Source organism: Phodopus roborovskii, unplaced genomic scaffold (assembly GCF_943737965.1).
Source record: "Phodopus roborovskii unplaced genomic scaffold, PHOROB, whole genome shotgun sequence".
NCBI lineage: Eukaryota > Metazoa > Chordata > Mammalia > Rodentia > Cricetidae > Phodopus > Phodopus roborovskii.
The window spans coordinates 73,980,976-74,006,241 of NW_026126418.1; the positions used below are offsets into that span (position 1 = coordinate 73,980,976).

A 25,266-nucleotide genomic window follows, 5' to 3' on the forward strand; every position below is an offset into this window, starting at 1 on the left:
CAGAAAACTATCAGGATACAAGATAAACTAAAAAAAAAAAAATCAGTAGCCCAACTTTTTTCAGATGACAAAGAGACAGAGAAAGAAATCAGAGAAACATCACCCTTTACAATAGCCACAAGCAACATAAAGTATCTTGGTGTAATGCTTACCAAACAAGTAAAAGACCTATAAAATAAGAACTTTGTGGCTCTAAAGAAAGAAATTAAAGAAGATAGCAGAAAATGGAAAGATCTCCCATGCTCTTGGATAGGTAGGATAAACATAGTAAAAATGGCAATCTTGCCAAAAACAATCTACAGATTCAATGCAATCCCCATTAAAATCCTACCACAATTCTTCACTGACCTTGAAAGGATAATAATCAACTTTATATGGAAAAACAAAAGACCCAGGATAGCCAAAACAACCCTATAAAATAAAAGAACTTCAGGAGGCATCACCATTCCGACTTTAAGCTCTACTACAGAGCTATAGTTCTGAAAACAGCCTGGTATTGGCACAAAAATAGACAGGTAGACCAATGGCATCGAATTGAAAGCCCTGATATTAATTCACACACCTATGAACACCTGATTTTCAACAAAACAGCTAAAATTATACAATGGGACAAGGACAGCATCTTCAACAAATGGTGCTGGCACAATTGAATGAGGGTTTGTAGAAGACTGCAGATAGACCCATGTCTGTCACCATGCACAAAGCTCAAGTCCAAATGGATCAAAGACCTCAACATCAATCCAGCCACATTGAACCTCTTAGAAGAGAAAGTAGGAGGTACCCTTGAGCAAATTGGTATAGGAGACCGCTTCTTGAACATAACTCCAGGGGCACAGACACTGAGAGAAACAATTAATAAATGGGACCTCTTCAAACTTAGAAGCTTCTGTAAGGCAAAGGAGACAGTGGACAAGACCAAATGGCAGCCCACAGACCGGGAAAAGATTTTCTCCAATCCTATATCCGATAAAGGGCTGATCTCCAAAATATACAAAGAACTCAAGAAACTAGTCACCAAAACACCAAATAACCCTATTAAAAATGGGGTACAGAACTGAAGAAAGAATTCTCAATAGAGGAAATAAAAAAGGCTGAAAGACACTTAAGAAAGTGTTCAACATCCTTAGTTATCAGGGAAATGCAAATCAAAACAACTTTGAGATACCATCTTACTCCTGCCAGAATGGCTAAAATTAGAAACACCAATGATGACTCATGCTAGAGAGGATGTGGTGAAAGGGGAACACTCCTCCACTGCTGGTGGGAGTGCAAACTCATACAGCCATTTTGGAAATCAGTATGGCGGTTCCTCAGGAAAATGGGAATTAGTTTACCACAGGACCCGGCAATCCCCCTCTTAGGCATATACTCAAATGATCCACATCCATGCAACAAAGACATCTGTTCAACTATGTTCATAGCAGCACTATTTGTAATAGCAAGAACCTGGAAGCAACCTAGATGCCCCTCAACTGAAGAATGGATAAAGAAGATGTGGCACATCTACACAATGGAATACTACTCTGCAGGAAAAAAAATAATGGTATCTTGAAATTTGCAGGCAAGTGGATGGCACTTGAAGAAACTATCCTGAATGAGGTAACCCAGTCATATATGGATTTTAGACCTAGAGCAAAGGATCACCAGCCTATAATTCACACCACCAGAGGAACTAGGATACAAGGTATATTGTAAGAGATTCATATAAAGTCCCTCACAGAACCAGGAAGGGACAAGTCCCCCAGAGCACAGGGGAAGTGGGGGGGCAGTGAATGGAGAGAGAAGTAGAGAAAGCGAGGGGGAGGAGAGGAAAACACGTGTGACTAGGAAGATTTAGTCCGGGTAGGAATAGAAGACAGGAGAGAGAGAGAGAGAGAGACAGAGAGAGACAAAGACAGAGACGGAGAGAGAACATAAAAGAAGGAGCCAATATTGGTTTGAAGAGAAAATTGAACCCAAAGAAAGGTCTAGAGAACTACAAGACTGCCACCAACTAACAATTTGAGCTTCCGTGGAAAGGCTACCATAAATGCCCTTCCCGGATAGTGAGATCAACAACTCACTTATCCATGGAGTCCTCATCTAATACCTGTTGGAAACAGAAGCAAACACCCATACATAAACACTGAGTCGAACTAGAACCCAGATGCAGAGGGAGAGGATAAGACCAGGCTGCAGAAACACATACAGACACCTGACCTGAACAAGGAGGAGCTAACGGGCCCCCAGACTGATAGCTGGGAATCCAGCATGGGACTTACTCAGGCCCCCCTGAATATGGGTGTCAGCCAGAAGGACTGAGCAGTCTAAGGGACCTCAGACAGTGGAGCCAGGATGTATCCCTGGTGAGTAAAAGGACCTTGAGGACACATCCCCCATGGAGGGATAACTGCCTTAACCTAGAGACAGGTGAGAAGCCCTAGTCCCTACTTCACATGACCTGTCAGATCTACATGACCCCAACTGGATGGCATTCCCCTACATATGGAATTGGGGTGAGGGGATTGGAGGGGAGGGTGGTTAGAGTGCATGTGAGAGGGCAGAGAGGGTAAAAGTGAGTGAGTGAGGGAGGGAGGGACAGGGAACTGGGATCGACATGTAAAATAATAAATTAAATAATAATAAAAAAACCCACACACCTGAGAAACTCTTAACTTCAACAGAAGGTGCAAATGTGAGAGTTATCTAAACATCTACAACAATGAAGACAGCCACAACATGCTGTGTCACAGGAACTCTAAGGGAATTCAGACTTTGAAGGGGTTAAACAAGAAGATGAAAGCAGGGATCTAGGCATCCGTTCCTACAAAATATGACAAGAGATCACAGAGTACAGCCAAAGCAAGCAGAGTAGAGACCAGTAAAAGGCGAGAGAGCAAAATGCAGAATAAGAACAGACATAACAAGCTGAGATGACCACTAAAAGGCAAATGACTGGTGGATGCGGGGTATAGATCTCTCATCCCAGCACTTGGAAACTGAGGCATGAGGATCACAGCACTGGCCTTGACTATCGTGCAATCCTGTTTCAAAAGTGAAGAAAACACAATCACTAAGAAGAAAGGCTAATTTTAATGAGAGGGACAGTTATCTAGGCAAACAAACAGTGGCAATTAAGAGAAGAAAGAAACTCAAATGTGCCACTAACTGTAAAAACCAAAGGTGAAGGTGTCAGGGCGCTGACATAAAGGTGGCCTGGCTCCTCTGAGGGGGTAATGCCTGGCGGCCACACTCTGCAATGACAAGGCCACATCAGGGGGCAGGGTTGCTTCCTTGCGGAAGAGCTGACAGATCAGGGTAAGGAAGCCAGTGTATTTATTACATGTTTGATTTCAGGGAAAAATTCTATCTATACAATACACAATTGTAAAATTTTAACAATTAATTTAAAAGAAAAGAAAACAGGGAGAAAGAATTATTAAAATGTTACTAGTTTCATATTAAAGGCAATCTTTTTAAATTAATGCAAATTCTTCAAAACCAAAACTCTCTCCATTCTACTTAGCTGCTTTGATCTCTGGGCTGGTGGTTTCTGTTCCTCAGCAGCTCCTAATTCCCATTTGGCCTGCACTGTGCTCTTGGCATTCATGTATAAACCATAGGAACATATTACACTTACAGAAAACAAATTACAAAAAGGTTATGTAAAGTACATCTCTAAAAATAGTATTTTACATTTCCCCTCTTTTTACAAAATGAATGATTGGAAGTATGGGCTGACCAGTTCAAATCTAAGTTTCAGATTTGTTGGTTTTGTGGTCCTGGAGGGAGAGAGGAATCAATTTTTCCTCTGTATCTCTAAAGTGAGGACAACAAAGGGTAGAGGCAAGAGAACCAAATTCAAGGTCAGCCTGAGCAACACGGTGAGTTTGAGGTCAGCCTAGGCTACCTAGTGAGACTTCTGGAAAAAAAAAAAAAAAAAGGTGTGTGTGTGTGTGTGTGTGTGTGTGTGTGTGTGTAACAGATGAAGATTATCTGTGTCTATAGCTTGTAAAGAGAACTTAATAATGTAAAACACATAATGAGCCCAGAATAGTGCCTGGACATAGTAGGCATGCAACAAATACTATACTACTATATTAATATACTATTATACTACATTATTGCATGTTATTGTAATAATGGTTAATATAAGATGTTCTGATAGCTATTATAGCACTAATTAATATATTGTTTGTAAAATTGCCTTAATGCTCAATTTAAAATCTTAGAAGATCTGTTTAAATATTGGTACATCTGGCAAAAAATGGCAAGAGACTATTTTTCAGGACTTACACAAACTGCTGTACTAACAAAGATAAATGCAACTCAGTTCCTGCCCTAGAGGACCTCAACCCTACTGGGTGCATTGTGAGAGGGGCAGACACATATACAAATAAATCACAACCCAACCTGGTTAAATGACATAACAACAGAGGCCAGCTTAGGGTGTTGTCTAGGGGAGGTCAGAGGAAATGGAGACCAGCTCTGCCTGAGGGAGCTTTGGAAGGTTCTAGTGCTATAATGCAATTTATTTTGAAGATATAATGTAATTTATTCTGCAGATATAATGTAATTTATTCCAGTACAGGACCTTTGAGAAATGATTTTCAATAAAAGCAGGTTTATAAAACTATAAACATTGGTCAAGAAAGCAGACTCACTTGATGTTTTATATGCAAACTTCTCATACACACAGACACACAGACACAGACAGATAGACAGACAGACAGACAGACACACACACACACACCTTACTTAGAAAGTATTTTTCAGAAGGGAAGAGAGTTTCAGCTCTGTACCAATAGAAGTGTGGAGTCTTGGGTTCTATCTCCAACACTACTAATAATGATAAATGAAAAGGGGGTGGTAGGCAGAAAGGTGGGCAGAAGGAACCATGCTGCATTGGTGAATGATGCTGTGTCTCATCTCCTGTTCTGTTGTAGCTCATGTCCACTGCATACAGAGTGGGGTAAAGGAGGCCTGCTTTGGGATGAAGGAGGTCCCCTCCTGCTCTTGCTGTCTCTTTTAGTCCTGTTTTGTTGGGACAGGGGACAAGGCAGAGACCTGGGAAGTTTGGTAGCCAGGCTACTCAACATCTTGGTATTTTACTAAGCACTGAGGCATTCCTATGGAGAGATGGGAGAGAGACAGGAGGATGGCCTGAAAGCTCGTAGGCCAGCTAGCCTGGAGTCCATAGTACGGTGGCAGAAACCAGGGGACTGCCTCAACATGGTTGCTGTGGCGCCTATCCAAACATGAGTACTTACAAAACTGGGGGCGGGGGGAGGATAGTCTTTTCATTACAAGGGTCCTGTTTATTAGCACCTGTATTTTTCCTTCAAGAAAAGAGTGGGCAAGATGTGGGGAGGGCTCTTTTCTCACCACTATCAAAGAGACCCTTGAGGCCTCTGCAGAGCTGAGGGGTGAAGAGCTAGAGAAAGAAGTTGCCCAGAGGATGTTTTGAGAAGCAAGTAGGAAGCCAATCTGTGAAGACCCCCAATGTCACCAGGTCAGGAAAGAGGACATTAGACTCAGCAGGTTGGGATGGAGGTACCTTGGCATCTGACATTGGGGTCAGAGGTTGTGGAGGGAAGGCAGAGTTCAAAGGTCTGAAAGAGGCCATAGCTTCTTTGTCACCCCATCAATGACATGTTGTTAAGCACAACAGATCTCCAGTTAATATGCAGAGGGCCAAGGGATATTTATTACATTGGGTTCTTGCACCTGAAGTCACATGAACAGACAGACAGTCCACCCATGTGATTATGACAAAATCTTTCAAGAGCAAATTGCCTTGAGAGACAGTGCTTTTATTGTTTGATTGCCTGGTAAACACAGCACCATCTGCATGGGAGTCAGACACGGGAGGCATGTGCTGCTGGAAAATGCTCCAGAGAAGCAACGAGGCAGGACTAGGAAAAGAACCTCTGTGCCAGAGTTGGTGACAAGGATGAGCAGTCAACAGACTTACCAGAGGATGAACTAAGGTGTCTATGTGTTCTTTTTGTAGTACTGCCAATTAATGAATGGTGACTGCTCACAAACTGGAAAGAAAATAAACGGGGGTGGGGTGGGGGTGGGAACGAGGCTTCACCATCAATAGGGAGCGTCAGGGGATGGTCCTGTAGCAAATGCCTCTCAGAGAACAGTTCTGCCACTTTGCCGTGCCTAAGGATGGTTGGAGTGGGGCAATACCCTTCATAGTTTTTCTCTTGCTCTGCTTTAGATAGCCTGCATCTTTTCAAGCTTTTGTAAGGAGATGTAAGCAAACACTACTTCCATACTCCTTTTCAAACCAAAGCCTCTGCTCTATGTGGTGCAGATCAACACGAGAGGGCCCTATCCACCTCTTGTAGCAAGCCGCTAGAAGACACACACCAGCTAGATGCTGGAAATCAAGAGGAAGCTCTGCTCCATCACTGTCTAGACAGATGTGATGATCAGAGAAGTAACAGTGCCAGGAGGCTGATGCTATCTGAGGGCCAGGGGTGTATAATTTGAATGCTGATAACACAAGGTCTAGAGAGCTGCCTTGTTCTGCTTGAGGATTCTGTAGGAAGAAAAACAACAACAGAAAAATCCTCTAATTAGTAACCATGAAGTCATGCTGCCTGTAACTACACTTTACTATAAAACTGAAATAAAATTTAGAAGCAGTTGCTGCCCTGAAGGAAATTGAAGACTCTTTACAACAGCACATTCTACAGCACACAGAGGCTGTGTGCATGGACAGGGCAGGGAGCTCCCAGAGACCTCAGACAGAAGAGGGAGACCTTTCCTGGGGAAAGGAAACAGAACAGTTGTAGAAAACCCAAACAACAAGTCTAGGAGCAATTGTGCTTGCCTGTATCTGCAGCTGAGTGGGAGGTCAGGGCAGGAGGATTATGAGTTTGAGGCCAGCTTGGGCAAGTGAGATCCAGGCAGCAGTAACCCTTAGTTTAGATGCCAGTAGGGAGAAAGAAAAGGTGTCATAGACCATGGAGGAATGGGAAATGCCTGCCTCTTTTTTTTTTTTTTTTAATGCTAGGAATGGAACTTAGGACATTGTGATTATGCAGCAAGCACTTTGCTAAATTATCTCCCTGGCACCTTGATTCTTATTCTAAAGGTCACAGCCAACAAATGAAATTAGACATAAATAAAAAATAAGAGAGCTAGTTAGAAGACAATGCTGTTTGTGGAAGAGTGTCTATTCAAAAGATGACACATTTTTAAATAAAGAAGCACAATAAAAACAGATGCCATTTTGTAGTTAATGTAATTGCTAAAGGGACACGCACTAAATCTTCACAGTAAATCTGCAGGTGGTAGGATATTTAAGATGGATTTAATTGTCCTCTCTGTGCTTTTCAGTGTATTTTTTTTCCTCCTTCCTTTTTGAGACAGGGTTTCCTCTGGCCCCACAGAACTTGCTCTGTAGACCAGGCTGGCCTTAAACTCAGAGAACTACCTGTCTCTGCCTCCTGAATACTGGGATTAAAGGTGTGTGCCACCATGTCTGGCCTCTTCAGTGTATTTCAAACTCTACTGTAACCAGCATATATTCTTTTCAGAACCACAAAAGGATATACGTATATACACTTATACATGCTCACATGCATATACACAAAAGAAAGAAATCATCAGACATTGGATTTTTAGCAAAATTGATGTTCTAGCCAGACAGCTAGCAGTGATCTTGGAGCTTGTTGGGGGTATCTCATGCTAGGCAAAGTGAGGAATGCCTGCAGATAATTATAAGACAACTATGTCTGGAATTTTTGGAGAAATGCAAAGTGATAAAAGATTCCAGAGAATGAAAAATGAGTGGTCCATTAGGGCAAACAGGAGAGGATGCATAAACAAGCTGAGACTTGGTAGAGGCATGTGGAGACGGGTATCCTGGGAGGATGGGAAGGTGTGAGGAGATCTGACAGGTGTGGTAACCATCAGTACAGGTCTGTTTGCAAAGGCCAGAAGAGGGTATGGGATCAGGAATTACAGGTGGCTATGAGCCACTAAGCATGGTTGCTGGGAATCAACTTGAGTCCTCTGGAAGAGAAGCAAGGACTATTTTTTTCCTTTTTCTTTATTCTTCGCTCATATATCTCAACCACACCCCCCCCCATCTTCCTCTCTTCTAGATCCACTGCTCCTGTTTCCCTTCAGAAAAGAGCAGGCCTCCCAGTGGATATCAACTGAAAATTGCATAACAAGATGCAGATAAGATTAGGCACAAACCCTCATATCAAGGCTGGATGAGGCAACCCAGTAGGAGGAAAAGGTCCCAAGAGCAGGTAACAGAGTCAGAGACACACCCAATCTCACTGTTAGGAGTCTAACAAAAACCCCAAGCTAAACATCCACAGCATGAATGCAGAGGGCCTAGTTCGGACCCATGCAGGCTCTATGGTTGCTGATTCAATCTCTGAGCTCCTATGAACCCATATTAGTTGACTCTGTAGGTCACATTCTCCCAATGTCCTTGACTCCTTTGGCTCCTATAATCCCTCCTCCCCCTCTTCTGCAGGGTTCTCCGACCTCTGCCTAATGTTTGTGGGTCTCTGTATCTGCTCCCATCAGCTGCTAGAGGAAGCCTCTCTGATGAGCCTTAGGCTAAGGCTCCATCAATGAGTATAGCAGAGCATCATTAGGAATCATTTCCTTGACTTATTTTTCTTTTCTTTTCTTTTCTTTTTTTCTTTTTTCTTTTTTTTTTTTTTTTTTTTTTTTTTTTTTTTGTCAGCCATGTTTGGTTGTGCTCTAGGTCTCTGAGCCATTGGCTTCTGGATCTTATCTGTCCAGGCACTGTTGGGCATGGGCTCCTTCTCATGGCTTGGGCCTCCAGTTAGACCAGTCATTGGTTGGCCACCCACATAAACTCTGAGACACCATTGCCACAACACATCTTGCAGGCAGGACAGGTTTTGGATCATAGGTTTTATAGCTGGATTGGTGTGCCAGTCCCACTACTGGGAGCCTAGTCTAGTTAGGGTTGCCCTCTTAGGTTCAAGGAAATATTCACTGCACTAGGCTTCCACATTACCCCCTAAATGCCTACCCATTCCAGTCATTTCTCTCCATACTCTCCCTGTTCCTCTATCTCCCACCTGATCCCTCCTATTCCCATCTCCACCCCACCCCCAGGCTATCCACAAAATCTATTCTATTTACTCTTCTTTGGGGAGATCAATGCATTTCTCCTAGACCTTTCCTCTTTATCTAACTTCTCCAGGTCTGTGGATTGTAGTGTGGTTATTCTTTGCTCAACATCTATATTCACTTATAAATGAGTACATATCATGTTTGTCTTTCTGGGTCTGGAATGCCTCACTAGGATGCTTTTTTTTCTAGTTCCATCCATTTGCCTGTAAACTTCATGATGTCATTTTTTTTCTAACAACTACTATGTAAATATGCCCCCCCCCATTTTTTAGTTGGATATGTTGTTTCCAGTTTCTGGTTATTATGAATAAAGGTGCTCTAAATATAGTTGAGCAAATGTCCTTGTGGTAGGATGAGTATATTTTGGGTATATATTCAAGAATGGTATAGCTTGATCTTGAGTTAGATCAACTCCCAGTTTTCAGAGGAACTACCATATTGATTTCTCTAGTTGCTGGATGAGTTTGCACTCACCCCAGCAATAGAGCTTCCATTGCTCCACATCCTCTCCAGCATGAGCTGTCATTGGTGTTATTGATCCTATTAGCCCTTCTGACAGGCTAAGATGGAATCTCAATGTTGTTTTGATTTGCATTTCCCTGAAGGCTAAGGATGTTGAACATTTTAACTGTTTCTTGTCCATTTGAAATTCCTTTAGTGATAGTTCTGTTTAGATCTATACCCCATTTTTAATTAGAATGTTTGGTTTGTTGATATCTAGTTTCTTTTTTTTTTTTAAGATAAGATATATGTTTATTTTTAAAAGATTAAAATACAGAATGACTTGTTCGTGCTGTGGTAATGTTCAGTATGGTTTGTGTCATTGAGTAGTTATTTGTTGCTTGCTGCTATTCATCTGTTTCTTTTATACAATGTCTCACTAACATAGACCACCTGTGTAAGTCACAATTCTCATGGCTCTGGCTTTCAGTTTTTAAAATGCTAAGATTATAGGCTTGCACCACTGTACTCAACTACTTTCTGCTGTCCCAAATACTTTTATTAGTTTAAATAAAAGGGTTTTATTTATAGGAAATTAAAAAATAAAATCCATTCTCAGCTTTCTGTTTAAGCCTGTTTTCTTGGATTGGAGTATATTCCTTTCATGTGTGGGTCATTTGTTTATCCATTTTATTATTAATCATCATCATAGGAACATTTATCAGCTTGATATGAATTTAAAATAACTCTTGTGGCACTGTAGTGTTTTAGGTTCCTGATTGATAGATGTGTTCCATTTCTGTATCTTCCCTTTTGATGCTATCTTTTAACATGGCTACTCTTCAGAAACCATGCACTGTGGTTGGTTTATGGATTTGGATAAAGGGTAAAATCTGAAATGCCAAAAGTGGTATATTAACCATGGTGAAGCCTTCTTGCTCTGTCACTTCAAGGTTGTTTTTTTTTTTTTTTTTTTTTTTTTTTTTTTTAATATTTTACATGTTTACAATCCCAGTTCCTTCTCCCTCCCTCCTTCTTACCGTCTCTCTCCCCTCACATGCACCCTGACCACCCCCTCCCATCCCCCCACCCCAATTCCACATGTAGGGCAATGCCATTCAGATGGGGTCATGTAAATCTGTCAAGTCATTTGAAGTAGGGACTAGGACTTCTCTCCTGTCTCTAGGTTAAGGCAGTTATCCCTCCATGGGGGATGTGTCCTCAAGGTCCTTTTGTGCACCAGAAATACATCCTGGTTCCACTGTCTGAGGTCCCTTAGACTGCTCAGTCCTTCTAGCTGAGACCCATATTCAGGGGGGCCTGAGTAAGTCCCATGCTGGATTCCCAGCTATCAGTCTGGGGGCCCATTGGCTCCTCCTTGTTCAGGTCAGCTGTCTCTGTGTTTCTGCAGCCTGGTCATATCCTCTCCATCTGCATCTGGGTTCTAGTTCGACTCAGTGTTTATGTATGGGTGTTTGCTTCTGTTTCCAACAGGTATTAGATGAGGGCTCCATGGATAAGTGAGTTGTTGATCTCACTATCCGGGAAGGGTATTTATGGTAGCCTTTCCACGGTTGCTCAGATTGTTAGTTGGCAGCAGTTTTGTAGGTCTCTAGACCTTTCTTCAGGTTTTCTCTTCAAACCAATAATGGATCCTTCTTTTATGTTCTGTCTCTCTCTGTCTTGGTCTCTCTCTGTCTCTCTCTCTCATCTTCTATTCCTACCCTGACTCAATCGACTCAATCTTCCTAGTTGCACGTGTTTTCCTCTCCTCCCCTTCTCTTTCTCCTACTTCTCTCTCCATTCACTGACCCCCCCCACTTCCCATGTGCTCTGGGGAACTCGTCCCTTCCCCCTTCTGTGAAGGACTTTATATGAATCTCTTACAATACACCTTGTATCCTAGTTCCTCTGGTGGTGTGAATTATAGGCTGGTGATCCTTTGCTCTAGGTCTAAAATCCATATATGAGTGAGTACATACTATGTTCCTCTTTTTGTGACTGGGTTACCTCATTCAGGATGGTTTCTTCAAGTGCCATCCACTTGCCTGCGAATTTCAAGATACCATTATTTTTTTCTGCAGAGTAGTATTCCATTGTATAGATGTGCCACATCTTCTTTATCCATTCTTCAGATGAGGGGCATCTAGGTTGCATCCAAGATATTTTATATTGTTTGTGGCCAGTGTGAAGGGTGTTGTTTTCATGATTTCTTTCTCAGTCAATTTGTCATGTGTATGTATGAAGGCTATTGATTTTTTTGAGTTAATCTTGTATCCTGCTACATCACTGAAGGTGTTTATCAGCTGTGGAGTTCCCTGATAGAATTTTTGGGTCGTGTATGTATACTATCATATCATCTGAAAATATTGATACTTTGAGTTCTTCCTTTCCAATTTGTAACCCCTTGATCTCCTTCAGTCTTCTTATTGCTCTATCTAGAACTTCAAGTACCATATTGAATACATATGGAGAGAGTGGACAGCCTTGTCTTATCTTATTTAGTAGAATTGCTTTGAGTTTCTCTCCATTTAATTTGATTTTGGCTATAGGCTTACTGTACATTACTTTTATGAGGTTTAGGTATGTCCCTTGTATCCTTACTATCTCCAAGACGTTTATCATGAAGAGGTGTTGGATTTTACGAAAGGCTTTTTTGGCATATATTGAGATGATCATGTGGTTTTTTTTCTTTCAATTTGTTTATGTGGTAGATTACATTGACTGATTTTCAAATATTGAACCATCTCTATATCTCTTGGATAAAGCCTACTTGGTCATGGTAGATGATCTTTTTGATGTGTTCTTGGATTTAGTTTGTAAGTATTCTGGTGAATATTTTTGCATCTATGTTCATAAGGGAAATTAGCACAGAATTCTACCAGACTTTCAAAGAAGAGTTAACAGCAATATTACTCAAATTATTTCACAAAATAGAAATATAAGGAACATTGCCAAATTCATTTTATGAGGCCGCAGTTAACCTGATACTCAAACCACACAAAGACTCAACAGAGAAAGAATTGCAGAAAGCACTTTTAACCAGTGAACCATTATTTTCAGCTCCAAGATCATGGGATTTTAAAGTAAATACAATCCACTGCACATAAAGTATGTTCGTGTGGGAGTAGCTGCCATCTGTATGATCATAGGCAAATTAACTAGCCTTTCAGAATCTCAGTGATAATGTCTGTAAAATGGGGTTACTCATAGTATCTACATCTCTGTGGGTCTTGTGAGATTTCAATTAGTTTTCATATGCAATGCACCCAAAAGACCACTGGCATTGGCTATGTACATTGGTGTAACTATCAAGAAGGCCTCTGGTGCCCTTGTCAGGACCAATTAGGGTGGGAGCAACAAGAGCAACATCAGAAGAATCGAGGAGCGAAGTCGCAGAACTGGTGGGTGGTTCAGGAGGAGAACTCAGAATGGGTAAAATTTATTCCTGATATAACAGAAACATATTCACATCTACCAAGCCAGCCCAGTTTGAGATGATGTTTTAAAAGACTACAACACAGTGAAAACTGCAAGTGACCAAATGAAAAGTGGAGGCCAAGAAGCACACTGTCCTGTAAGTATCTGCTTTCATTAAGAGGGTAAAGTAATCCATTATAAACTATTACTCACATCTAACAGGAGTAAGTAGGGGTGTGAAATTGTGGCCTTTCTGGTACATCAATCATGTTAGTGGACATTTTTTTTTTTTGGCCATGATTCTTCTAAATTTACTTAGTAGGTAAAATGGGGCACAAAGGACCATGGGTCCTCTCTCTAACAAAGAGATATCATGCTATATCTCTACTATATCTACTCTATCTGGCAGAGGCCAATTAATACACCAAGTAAATGCCTCCATTTCTAAGAGCCCACAACCCTGTTTTCAGAGTCTGTGTGAAGAAAGGCTGGAAAAGGCATCTCCCTTCTCATTGTTCAACAGCACCATAAGAAGTAAGAGTGTGGTTCTCACTCTGCATGTTCATGACACACTGTCAAGTTCTACAGATTTGATGGCAGACCTGAATAAACTCAGAAGAAAATGTGGAGCTTCCTGAAATTGAGAACACCTTTTTCCCCCTCATTTGAGCAGTGTGCAAAGCAATCACATCACATGTTTCTATCAAGTCAAAGATGTGCTTTTTAGGGACTGTAGAGATGACAGGGGACCAGGGTTTGATTCCCAGTACCCGCACAGGGTAGCTCACAACCACCTGTAACTCTGGCTTCAGGGTACTGGATGTTCCTTCTGGCCTCTGCTGGCACTGCATGTATGTAGTACAGACAAATAGGCACACACACGCATATAAACAATTAAAAAACATCTTCTTATGGTCACAACTAATTATCTATACTGCCCAACTCTGGCCACTGACCTGCATGCAGTGGACAAATGAAGGAGATAACACACAAGACACAAATGGGGGAGGACAAAGTTACAATCAAACAGACAATATGGAGACTGTTCAGAGACACATGAAAACTTTGCCACAACCAAGGTAGCAAGCTGTTTTATTCCATTTCCTGCACTCTGAAGAATCAATCAAATAACCAAAGTGTTTGCAGTCTGTAATGCTGGCTATGAAAAATAAACTGTGATGCACAGACCACAATTTGAAAGTATCACTTAAAGTACATCAGGGAACCACATTCCACCACTAGAAGGACCACAAAGCCAAAGAACACCACATAAGCTGTAGGAGCCAGAGATGGAGCTGAGCCAAGGTAACTATGGAAGCAGAGAATGGCACAGAGGCTCAGAGAGCATGGCCTGAGGAGAAAAACCAGAACACACAGGAAAGAAGATCTGTGGCTTCAGGGATGGCACGAGTGACCCACAACTTACAGAAGGCATAGCTTAGGTACTCTAGTTTGGAGAGTGGAGATCACACTATTTCTATCTGCTGCATGGAGACAGGATTCCTGAGGTATTCTGACGTGGTGTGCGTGTAGCTACTGGTACAGTTTGTGCTCAAGATATCTGTGTCATTAACCAGATCTTAGTGATCAAGATGGTCACCAAATGGCTAGTCAGGTGGTATGCTAACTAATGATTTGTTTGTACTGGAAAAATGAGTCATCGAATCATATCATAAAGAAAAGTAAGATGGTGTCGGGGCAACAAGAGCAAAGCCACTCTCTATATCAGACAAGTGTCAATGGGAGACAGAAGGACTATGCTGTTCAGGGTTTATGCCCCACCTTATGTTTTAAAGAGGGTTTGAAGCAGCTTGTGGAAATATAGCTTATTCAAAGGATAAAATTAGACATAGAACACACAAGGGATCTGGGAAATAAGTCTGAAAACAAGAGGATATCGTGTTATAAGAGGCAAATCACAAAAACAGCTCTGAGCTTCCTGGAAGCCACTGCAAAGAGAGAAACCCCTTCTCACTCAGAAATCTTCCCGTTAGCAGGTTGACGGTGAATTTGCTTCTAAGGAGAAGTGGCTACTTTTTTGGTCCTAAGAAAAAACATTTCTCTTGGGTCCTATTAAAAGAGACACAGACAGACAGACAGACAGACAGACAGACAGACAGACAGACAGACAGAGACACACACACAATCTCAGTAGCCTTCAGCAAGACACTCAATGTTCTACTTGGCTGGTTTTCACTGTCACAGGAAGTTAAAGGCACAATGCCAGGGTGCAGACCAAGAAATGCAGGCCCGAGAAGGGTTATGCAAGACAGGCTAAGTGTGTTCCTAGCTACTGTCTGGCCAGGCTCCATCCAGGAATGAAATTTAAAGCATTTAAAGTGTAGATATCTCTTGAGAGTAACTCCTGGACAGAAAATGGCTTGAAATTATACCTTTGAGCTCAAACCTGAAGCAGGCTGCTGATTAAAGGCACTGGTGGTTGCTCACACAATGACATTGTTTTCTTAGAAAACAGCCTGTAGGCAGCAGGACTGTAAGAATGGAAAAATTATAGACTAGTAGCCAAAAGTAAATCTCTAAAAAACATGTTTTTATTTATGCATGGATGTGTGCCTGCCTGCTTGTCTAAATGTGTACCACATGCATGCAGTGCCCAGAGAGGCCAGAAGAGGGTGTAGGAGCCTTTGGAACTGGAATAACAGTTGTGAAGCATGACTGACAGATTGTGGGCCTCTGGATTAAGACACAGATCTGGGTTTAAATGTCACCTCTGGCAAGTATTAGCTGTGGGACCTCAGATCATCAGTACAATCAGTGCACGGAACCCATTTAGAACTCACACATGTTTTTTTTGAGCATCCACAGCCAAGCAACACCTACCTCATCTGGTTGTCTGTAAATATTCAATATGCAGCTGCATCTCAAATAGCTCAGCACAGCACATGGTAAGCATTTAATAAATGTTAGAACTAATAATATCAACAGTAAAATAATAGCTACAACAGAAGATGTCTGGCACCATGCTCATGTGTTAATATGCTGAAGATTACTCTCAGAAAATAGCCTGGTAAAATTTCAAAGTCGGCAAGACTGATCACCCACAAAGGGGAGCTAGATTATGTTAAGTTGCTGGTGAATACTCCAAGATAGATGTGTGTCTTAAGGTTCCTTAGGGAGCTGACCTGCTGCATAAGACTCAGTCACAAGCCACATAGATACAATGGAGAACATCTGTCCAAATGAGGATTTTAGTTGTAGAATGTTTGATTCTTGATATTCCTGAGGAAGATCTTCTGTTACCTTCTCTAATCTCTCAATTTGGTCTTGTTACATGGAATATAATTTTGTCTATAAAAAGTCCATTAAAACAGAAGGCTTTGCCATCTCTAAATGAAAAACAAAATTGTTGTTAGGGATGCTGAAGCAGCAGCTAAGTTACTCACTAGCAGAGGGTCTTCTTTGTAGAAGAGTCCTCTGAATGCAGTTTATATTTGTTCCTGAGCAAAAATACAAATGACTCCTTACTAAATTTTGAGGGGGGAGGGCTGGGTGAAAGCTTTGTCGGAAAAGTGAGCATGGGGATCTGAGTTTGATCCCTGGAAGCCATGTTTAAAAAGCTAGGCACCCAGCCTGGCAGTGGTGGTGCATGCCTATAATCCCAGTACTTGGGAGGCAGAGACAAGTGTATCTCTGTGAGTTCAAGGCCAGCCTGGGCTACAGAGCAAGTCCCAGGACAAGCTCCAAGTGACAGAGGAATGCTGTCTCAAAACAAAACAAAACAAAAAAACCAACTAGGCACCCAACACACACACACACACACACACACACACACACACACACACACACACACACACACATCAAGTAAAATCTCTAGTGTGGAGAGGAGAATGGGTTATATCTTACTGAGTCATTGGCCAAGGGGATCCAACAGATACCCCTAACCCAAACATCATAGGCTATTGCCAAGGGTATTGGTTTCTGTCTACAATCTAATGGTAAAGTCCTATTGCTTAAGACACTATTTAGTTATGTCTTCGAATATGGAGAATTGAGCAGTGCTGAAGCAGAAGCTTCATGCCCACTGATGAAGGCTGGAAAGTACACTATTGGAGGGGGAAGTCATCACAAGCATTGTCTAGCTACAGCCCCTCCATCATCACCAGTATTGCCTAGCTAGAGCCCCTCCAACATCACCAGCATTGCCTAGCTACAACCCCTCCATCATCACCAGCATTACCTAGCTAGAGCCCCTCCAACATCACCAGCATTGCCTAGCTACAACCCCTCTTGCCTACAAGAGCAACCACTCTACAAGGGCCCTGATGATGGGAGATGCGATTCTGTAAATATGTTTCTCATACTGGTTACTGAATAAAGCACTGTTGGCCAATAGGAAAGGAAGACAGGAGGGACTAGGAGACAAGGAGGAAAGAGGAAGGAGAGTCAAGATGGAGAGTCTGAAGAGAATAGAACCGCCAGCCACTTCTCGCTGGTAAGACCACATGAAAATATATAGAAATGGGTTAATAATTAAGACAGAGCTAGCCGATAAGAAACTAGTAACTGGCAAACAGAATTATAATACAGAGTCTCAGTGTGTTAACTTGGGCTGGCGCTGTGGCCGGACAAGACCAGTGGCGGGTGGGCGGAAAAACCGTACTCCTTATACACTAACAAACCACTTTATTTTTTTTTTTTTTGCTTGTTTAATATTGGGTTTAGGGTATTTCATGAGATGAAACCCATACCTGGACACTGCTAAAGTGGTCCAGAATCTGAGACTAAACAGTTCATTGGCCCTAGGGGAAAACCTACTATGATTATTCTGCTAAAGAAACAGCAATAAAATGATAAATCTAAAACTGGACAATGTGCAGTGAGTGAAAGACTTCTCAGCCTTAAATGGGATGTCTTTATCAACCCCCTCCCCGCAAGGTTCAGATATATATGTACACACACACACACACACACACACACACACACACACACACACACACACATATATATATCTCGTAGAGGTAGAAAGATTTTAAGAGCCAGAAGTGATGGATGACTCAAAGGAACAAGGTTGAAGTATACAAATTCACAGAGACTGTGGCTACACATGTAAGACCTGCACAGTTCAAAACAGACAAAATCCCAGCATTGAGCAAAGGATGTAGACACAAAGTCCTGCCCTCAACCAAGAAACTATTGCAATTGATACCTACTGGGAAAGAGAAAACCAGTTTTTTTCCAATGGAGTGCCATTAAGTGTATCAACCACCTTCTAGGGCAAGCCCAGGAGTAGTTGGCCAACATAAAATAGACTCTATTTATTTGTATATGTGTATGCCTCCTGTTTTGTTTTGGCATATTTTGTCTTACTGTGGTTTTTTTTTTTTGACAGACAGAAAAAAGAATATGATGTTGGGTAGACAGGAAAGAGGAGAGAAGCTGGGAAGGAGTTGGGGAAGAAGAAAGAATATGCTCAAAATATATTGTCTAATTTGTATAACAATAATAATCATAATCATAATAGTAATAGTAATAAAGCTGAACATAGTGGCATGTGCTTGTGATTCCCATTCCCATTTCTACATAGATGGAGGCAGGAGGAGTCTTGAGATTTCCTTCCTGATCAGCCTAGCTTAATCATTGAGTTTCAGGCCAGTGAGAGAACCTGTCGCAACTATCTCAGAAAGCAAGGAGTGTAGAACCTGAGGAGTGATGTTGACTGATAGCTTCTACTCTCTTTCTCTCTCTCTCTCTCTCTCTCTCTCTCTCTCTCTCTCTCTCTCTCTCTCTTCTCTCTCTTTTTTTCTCTCTTTCTCTCTCACACACTCTTTCTCTCTCTCTCACACACACACAAACACACATTCACTCTCACAAGTACACACACAGACACACGCACATACATACACACACATACACTCACACACACTCATGCTCACACATACACACACACATACACACACATTCATGCTCACACATATACACACACACAGACAGAGAGAGAAACAGAGAGAGAGAGAGAGAGAGAACAATAACAAGAAACCTCTGAGGATCTTTCAACATGAAAATCTACAAAATTTAAACAAGCTCATTACTAACCATTCAGACAGCACACATGCCAGACATCTTTTGAGGTCACTCCGAGTTCCTCACAACAAAACCCTGCCACCTTCAGAAGGAAGCATCACTCTGTTTCTTTCCTGCACAATGGAGCAGCATGCATACAGAGAGTATGAGTTCACTCATTAAGACATGCAAGTCAAAGGAAAGGACAATAGTCCAGCCTGATTTATGCTAATCTGAAATCACTTGCAGATGTGACATCCCAGAAGCATGAAGAGGTAAGGGTGCATTACAATCTGCAACTAGACTGACCTGAGAAGAGATCTATATTGTGTGTATACCATTTATCACTTCTACCACATCAGTTTCCTGTCTATCCAGTCAAAGGGCATGAACAGATCAATAAAAGCTACAAACAATCTTTTGCTGTCCCTGACAGATTTTGATAGAAAATGATGAGGGGTGGTTGATGGTATAATAGCTGTGCCTTGCTTGGACTGTTGCCAGGAGAGATTGGACTTGTACTCCATCAGGAAGAAAAATGGCATATATTAATGCAGAATGCACAGCAAGATAATTAACCTAACTGTGTTGGTGGTGGTCAAACAGGCTTGGTTTATCTTTTCCTTTACTTGTTTTTCATGAGTTAGACTGCTCTCTAGTTCCTCTAAAGCTAGAACACTTATTCAATCAATATTATTAAGTGACTAATGCTATTATTGTGCTTAATAATGGGGTTATATGAGCAAACAAATGGCCAAGATTCCTATTTGGAGGGAGGCTTAATAATTTATATCCTTACTTATGGGATTAATGAAAAGTGTCAGGAATAAGAGTCTATTAGTAGAGGAAGAAAGTTTCATGAGATGTGTTTACAACAATCCACTGCATGAGAGAATGTTGTTGATCCATGGGGTTGGGGTGGTATTCCAGTGCAGATTCTGCTTGTGTGTGTGTGTGTGTGTGTGTGTGTGTGTGTTTGTGTGTGCGTGCGTGTGTCTGAGCACCTGCATGTGCATGCATGGAGGCCAGAGTTGACCTCAGTGTTTTCCTCTACAACTTACCACTTTAGTTTCTGAGGTGAGGGTCTCTCACTGAATCTGGATCATTGACTGGCTACACTGACTAGCTAGTGAGCCCTCAGGTTCTACCTGTCCCTGTTCCCCAGTGTTGTGATTACAGGTGTGTCCTGCCACTCCTGCTCTGAACTTAGATCCTCAGCTGTGTGCAGCAAGCATTTTGCCTATTGAGCTACCTCTGCAGCCCATGTCTACTTTTCTTTAAACAGACTCTGTCTATGTCCTCCTCAGAGATAATCTCCCCTCTCCACAAACTTTGTTAAAGAAATGATTCTAGAATGTTAATTTTGTATCAAATGACCCCACTACTCTGATACATCCCAACCCAAGAGGAATTGATCCATGATTTTCTATTGATTTTCTATTTGAAATCTGAAACTCAAGTTCAAAAAATGAAGAGACTATGATGGGAATTAAGAATTGGAACCTATGTGACCCAGGGAGATTGGGAGACACCAATTTAATAATAAAAAATTTATGAAAACTGAAATACAGTGCTAAGGTAAAGATCAGCAGGGGATCAACTTGGACTGGGGGTGGGCTTTGAGAAGATGGCATTAAGCTTGGGCCATGCGAAGCCCTAGGGAAATCCTTGCAGAAAGCAAGCACAGAGGTCCTGGGGATGGAGAAACTGAGGCTGTTCTAGAGACCAGTGAGGCCAGAAGTCAAAGCATGGAGAGAAAAAGCAAGGTAAAATTAGGGTCATAATGGTCAATAGTCCAGAATGAACACAAGGGCAATCAAGAAGGAAAAGACTTCATGGTCTCCATATACTAGAATAGTATTGTGTACTAAGATAGGCATATAGACCAATGAGAAGAAAACACCCCCAAATTAGCTCAATATACTGTCAACTAATGTTTCTAAAGGGCACTGTAACCTATCAAAAGAGGAAAGGACAGTCTTCATCAAATGGTGCTGGGAATGCCCAATATGTATGTGTAGAGTGAAGGTGAGCTCACCACTCACACGTATATAGAGACTAATTCAAAGATATGTAACTATAAAACTCTTCAAAGAAAGGACTGGAGAGGGCAGAAGCAGCTAGTTTGCAGAGAGATGAGTGGAACAGAGAGAAGAGGAAAGGATGAGGTGTCACATGGATGGAGAAAAACAGCTTTTCTGTCTCGGGGGCCCAGCTGTGATAGGGATGTCTCTTTGTAAGCTGAGAATGTATGTTTCTCTTATTGGTTGATGAATAAAGATATTCTGGCCAATGGACAGGCAGAATTTAGCTAGGAGGGAATTAAAAAAAAAAAAAGAGGCAGGGAAAGAAAGGTAAAGGTCAGATGCCATGTAGCAACCAGGGAGTCAAGAAGCCTGGGCATCACTGGTAGCAAATACCACAATTTAATAGAAATGGGTTAATAATTAAGAAAGAGCTAGCCAGAAGGAAGCCTAAGCCATTGGTTAAACAACTGTAACTGATATTAAGTCTCAGAGTGGTTATTTCATTAAGCAGCTGTGGGACCCCATGGGTGGTGAGAAAACCAGTCGAGTGGGATTGAGATAGATGGAGAAAGTCTCCTTCCACATCCCTCACTTTATTCGGGTGAGACTTGCCCAGAGACTTCCAGCAAGTTCCTCCACAGTAGAGCCAGACTGAATGCACAGCTCACTCACATGCTTCCTTAAAAGGAAACAAGCGCTGGTGACCACACAGCTGAGGTCCAGGTGGTTTGCAGCCTTGGGACAGGACACAAAATGTGAGGCAGTTGCTTTCTGAAGCTAGACCCCCACTCTTTGAGAGCTGGCACACTGACTTCTCTCTCCACTCCCTCTGAGAACCCAGCCCAGTGCCTGCCAACTGGAAGAACATGAAACCCTGCTGAGAGGAGTCTGAAGAATCCTGTGGGGTGACTACAGGGATCCAAACTTCCAGATTCTTATGAAATTTACATCCAACTAACACCTGTGGAATGAAGTACTGAATCTACCCACACTACTGATCTGAATGGCCATGCTTCGTTCTGCCCTAAGACTTCTATAAGTGTGTTGTTTAAAGCCAACATTTAGGCTAAATTTCCTGGTACCCTTTTCTGAAGTCCGAGTTCTGTGGTCCCAACAGTCTTTCTTCATCACACAAGGTTAAGGAAAGTTAGAACATATACATCAGTTATTATCTTTTTCAGTCACACAGCAAGTCATCACATATGGACATTTTACATCAATAGATTCAGCCAACTGCATGGCAAATATTAGGGGGAAACTATGTCTGTAATGAACATGTGTGGACTGTTTTCTTGCTATTCACTAACATAACCACTGTTTCTCTGGCATTTACGTTGTGTTAGGCATCATAAGTGCCCAGAGGTAACTTAATGCATGTGGAGGGTGTGTGTTAGATATGTACAAAGATGCTACCTTATGTAAGGGACTTCAACATTCTCAGATTTTAGTATCCAAGGTAGTCCTGGAACCAATCCCACCACAGATACCAACATCACCTTTCTTTCAGAAACATGGAGTGGCAATTTCAGTGATCCTTAGACCCCAAAGTTGGAGTTCTTTTCATTTCATCTTTCTCAGTCATTCCAACCATCAGTGCAGAGGTCATTTTTGATATGGGAAAACTAGGCACAACGCAATTTTACAAAAGGAAAGAAACTGTTACACAAAGAATGGTTTAATCACTAAAATGGACTGTCACACCCAAATCAAAATGGTGACTCTGGAGATGACATGCACAAAAAATATTTATATAAAAATATACTAAAATGTTAATTAAAATAGTCACTTATTTATTTTTAAATGTATGAGTATTTTGCCTGCATATATGTCTGTGTCTGTGGGGGTCAAAAGGAGGAGTTGAATCCCCTGGAACAGGAGTTACAGACAACTGTGAGTCACCACAGGGGTGCTGGGACTTGAACCTGGGTCCTTTGGAATAATAGCAAGTGCTCTTAACCTGAGTCATCTCTCAGCCCTATTCAGGGATACACACACACAGAGCTCCAGAGGAAAGTCACAATAGATTGAGGAGTTTGCTTCCTCATCAAGAAGTCAGGGATGACTGGTGACTGTCAAATTCATGAATGCAGGCCTTGCAGGTGTGTTCTGGGGTCAACAACAGCAATCCTGGACTCATGTTAGAAACTCATACTATGGGTAACTCTGCTGCATTGTAGCTCAGCATCCTGTGTTTTGATAGCTTTCCTGCTGACTCTGATGTCTGTTCAGCTCACCTGCTGCTCTTAAGAACCTTCTGGTATTCTGTAATTTCCACAAATCTGTAGAGTTCACCTGTCACACCCATGCTATTTCTCTAAGCATCACCTTCACTGTTCAAAAGGGCTCCAAACTACTTGGACCCAATCCAGTCTTCATCTGACTATGAAAGTTCTATTTCTGTTATTGAATTTCAGCTTCACTACTGTGGCAGGTTAACATGCTAAGTGCTGGGTGCCATTGCCTTATCTCGTCCTCATGGCAAAGCTATAGAAGAAAATGTTAGTATACCTATTCTATGGATGAGAAAACTGAGGACAAGAAATATTTAAGGTCATGTCAGCAGTAAATGATGAAACAAGATAGACACATGCAGAGAAGGCTAGCCACTTTGTTGATGACTGGTGACAGATATGTGGAGGAGTGGAGATGTGAGCCAAAACATGCTTACTTTGTTGCTACTCCTTGCTGCCTTACCTCTGCTAGGCAGGGCCATTTGTTCACTCCCTCATGGGACATCGCTACCAAGGACCCTGCTGTCTACCCACATCTGCCATCTATTTTTTGCTGCCTCCCATATCCTACTCTCCTTCATGAGGCCTTCCATGCCATCTCTCTGAGGTTGCCTGCTAGGGGGAGGCCTCCCTCCCTGCTCCTAGCTCCTATCCTGTTATCTATCTCTATTTAGCTCTTCCTACTCTGAATTATACTCATGCTCAGGCTCTTATATTGACAATGACTGACAGAACAGGCACTGAGTCAATCCACGTGTCTTTGATGTGGCTATACTCATTCTCTACATGATCTTTGGAATCTGCTCAGTTCCTTAAGAACAAAGACCAAACCTCTTATTTTATACTTGCAAGATACTCAGCCCTGGGCCAGGCACACAGTCTAGTCTATTATATATGCTTAGAATCAAATGGAGGGCCACTGGTACTCAACTCTGGTGTGGGCTGTTCTCCTATTTAAACCCTGTAATGATGCAGCTTATATTAACAGTGGGTATCTGGCTACTATGCTAGTAGACAGAAACAACTCATTTTTAACTAACGGAATAGTAGAGTTAATGTTCTTAATTGTGATAATTAATAACCAGTATAGTCTATAAGCACATTTTCTGAAACTGGTTCAAATCCCATGCAATTAGAAGACTAAATCACAATGTTATCTTTAAAAACTAAGTCTACCAATGCTTTCATCCCTTTGGAGTGGATGGGGGATGGGATGGGGGTGGGGGACATGGGAGAGAGAGGGAACTGGGATTCATATGTAAAATAAGAAAAAACTAAATAAATAAAAAAGAATATACACTCTAAAAATTCATATCACAAACTCTAATGTTTCATTATAAAAATTAGATATTTTCATTTTAGACATTTATTATCTGTTACAGTTAGGTCCAACTAATAGGCTTTTAACAGGAAAATATCTCATATATTCTAACTCCTGTCCCATACCCAGAAAACAAAGATAAAATCATTAAACTTTTCAAACTAGATCTGTAAACTTGTAGGAACAAGATAATATAAAAATGAAATGCTATCTTATTAATTTATAAATAACTTAATTCTATGAACTGGTTAATAGAGAAAAATACCAAGCCAAAATATATTTTATCAGTCTGGAAGACATGAGGTTAAATGTACATAGCAATGAAAAGAAATAAAGATGATCAATTGACCATAACCTTTCAGCAGTTACTGATTCCAATTAAACCTTGACATGGCACACATACAGTTTAATAGTAAATACACAACAAAAGGGGCTCATGAGCTTGGCAATGGCCTCTAAGCCTGAATCAGTGTACCACTACTGAACAGACAGCATTAACTTACCAGCTCCACGGATCCATAATGTTTCCTACTGAAATCCCCACGTCTACAGCCTAGGTCTTCTGAGACAGAGCTGGAACAAAAATGCTTCATCAGTATTATACATAGCGATCAGGCTATACACCTTCTGAGGAAAAAAAAAAAAAAAGCTGCTGTGGAACAGATTTGCAGTGCCTGGG

The 25,266-nt window shown here is 41.5% G+C and overlaps 1 protein-coding gene across 4 annotated transcripts in view; it reads right to left on the bottom strand.

Moving 5' to 3' along the window:
* The window catches only part of Garnl3 (GTPase activating Rap/RanGAP domain like 3), a 151,371-nt gene that overhangs the window by 83,073 nt on the left and 43,032 nt on the right, over positions 1–25,266 (bottom strand). For 3 of the 4 annotated variants that reach the window (XM_051185222.1, XM_051185223.1, XM_051185224.1), the window contains one exon: positions 25,091–25,160. In XM_051185222.1, the coding sequence (XP_051041179.1) occupies positions 25,091–25,160 (70 nt within the window). Of the gene's footprint in view, positions 1–5,536; positions 5,654–25,090; positions 25,161–25,266 lie in introns of those variants that run through there. The other variant, XM_051185225.1, reaches the window with a different exon arrangement.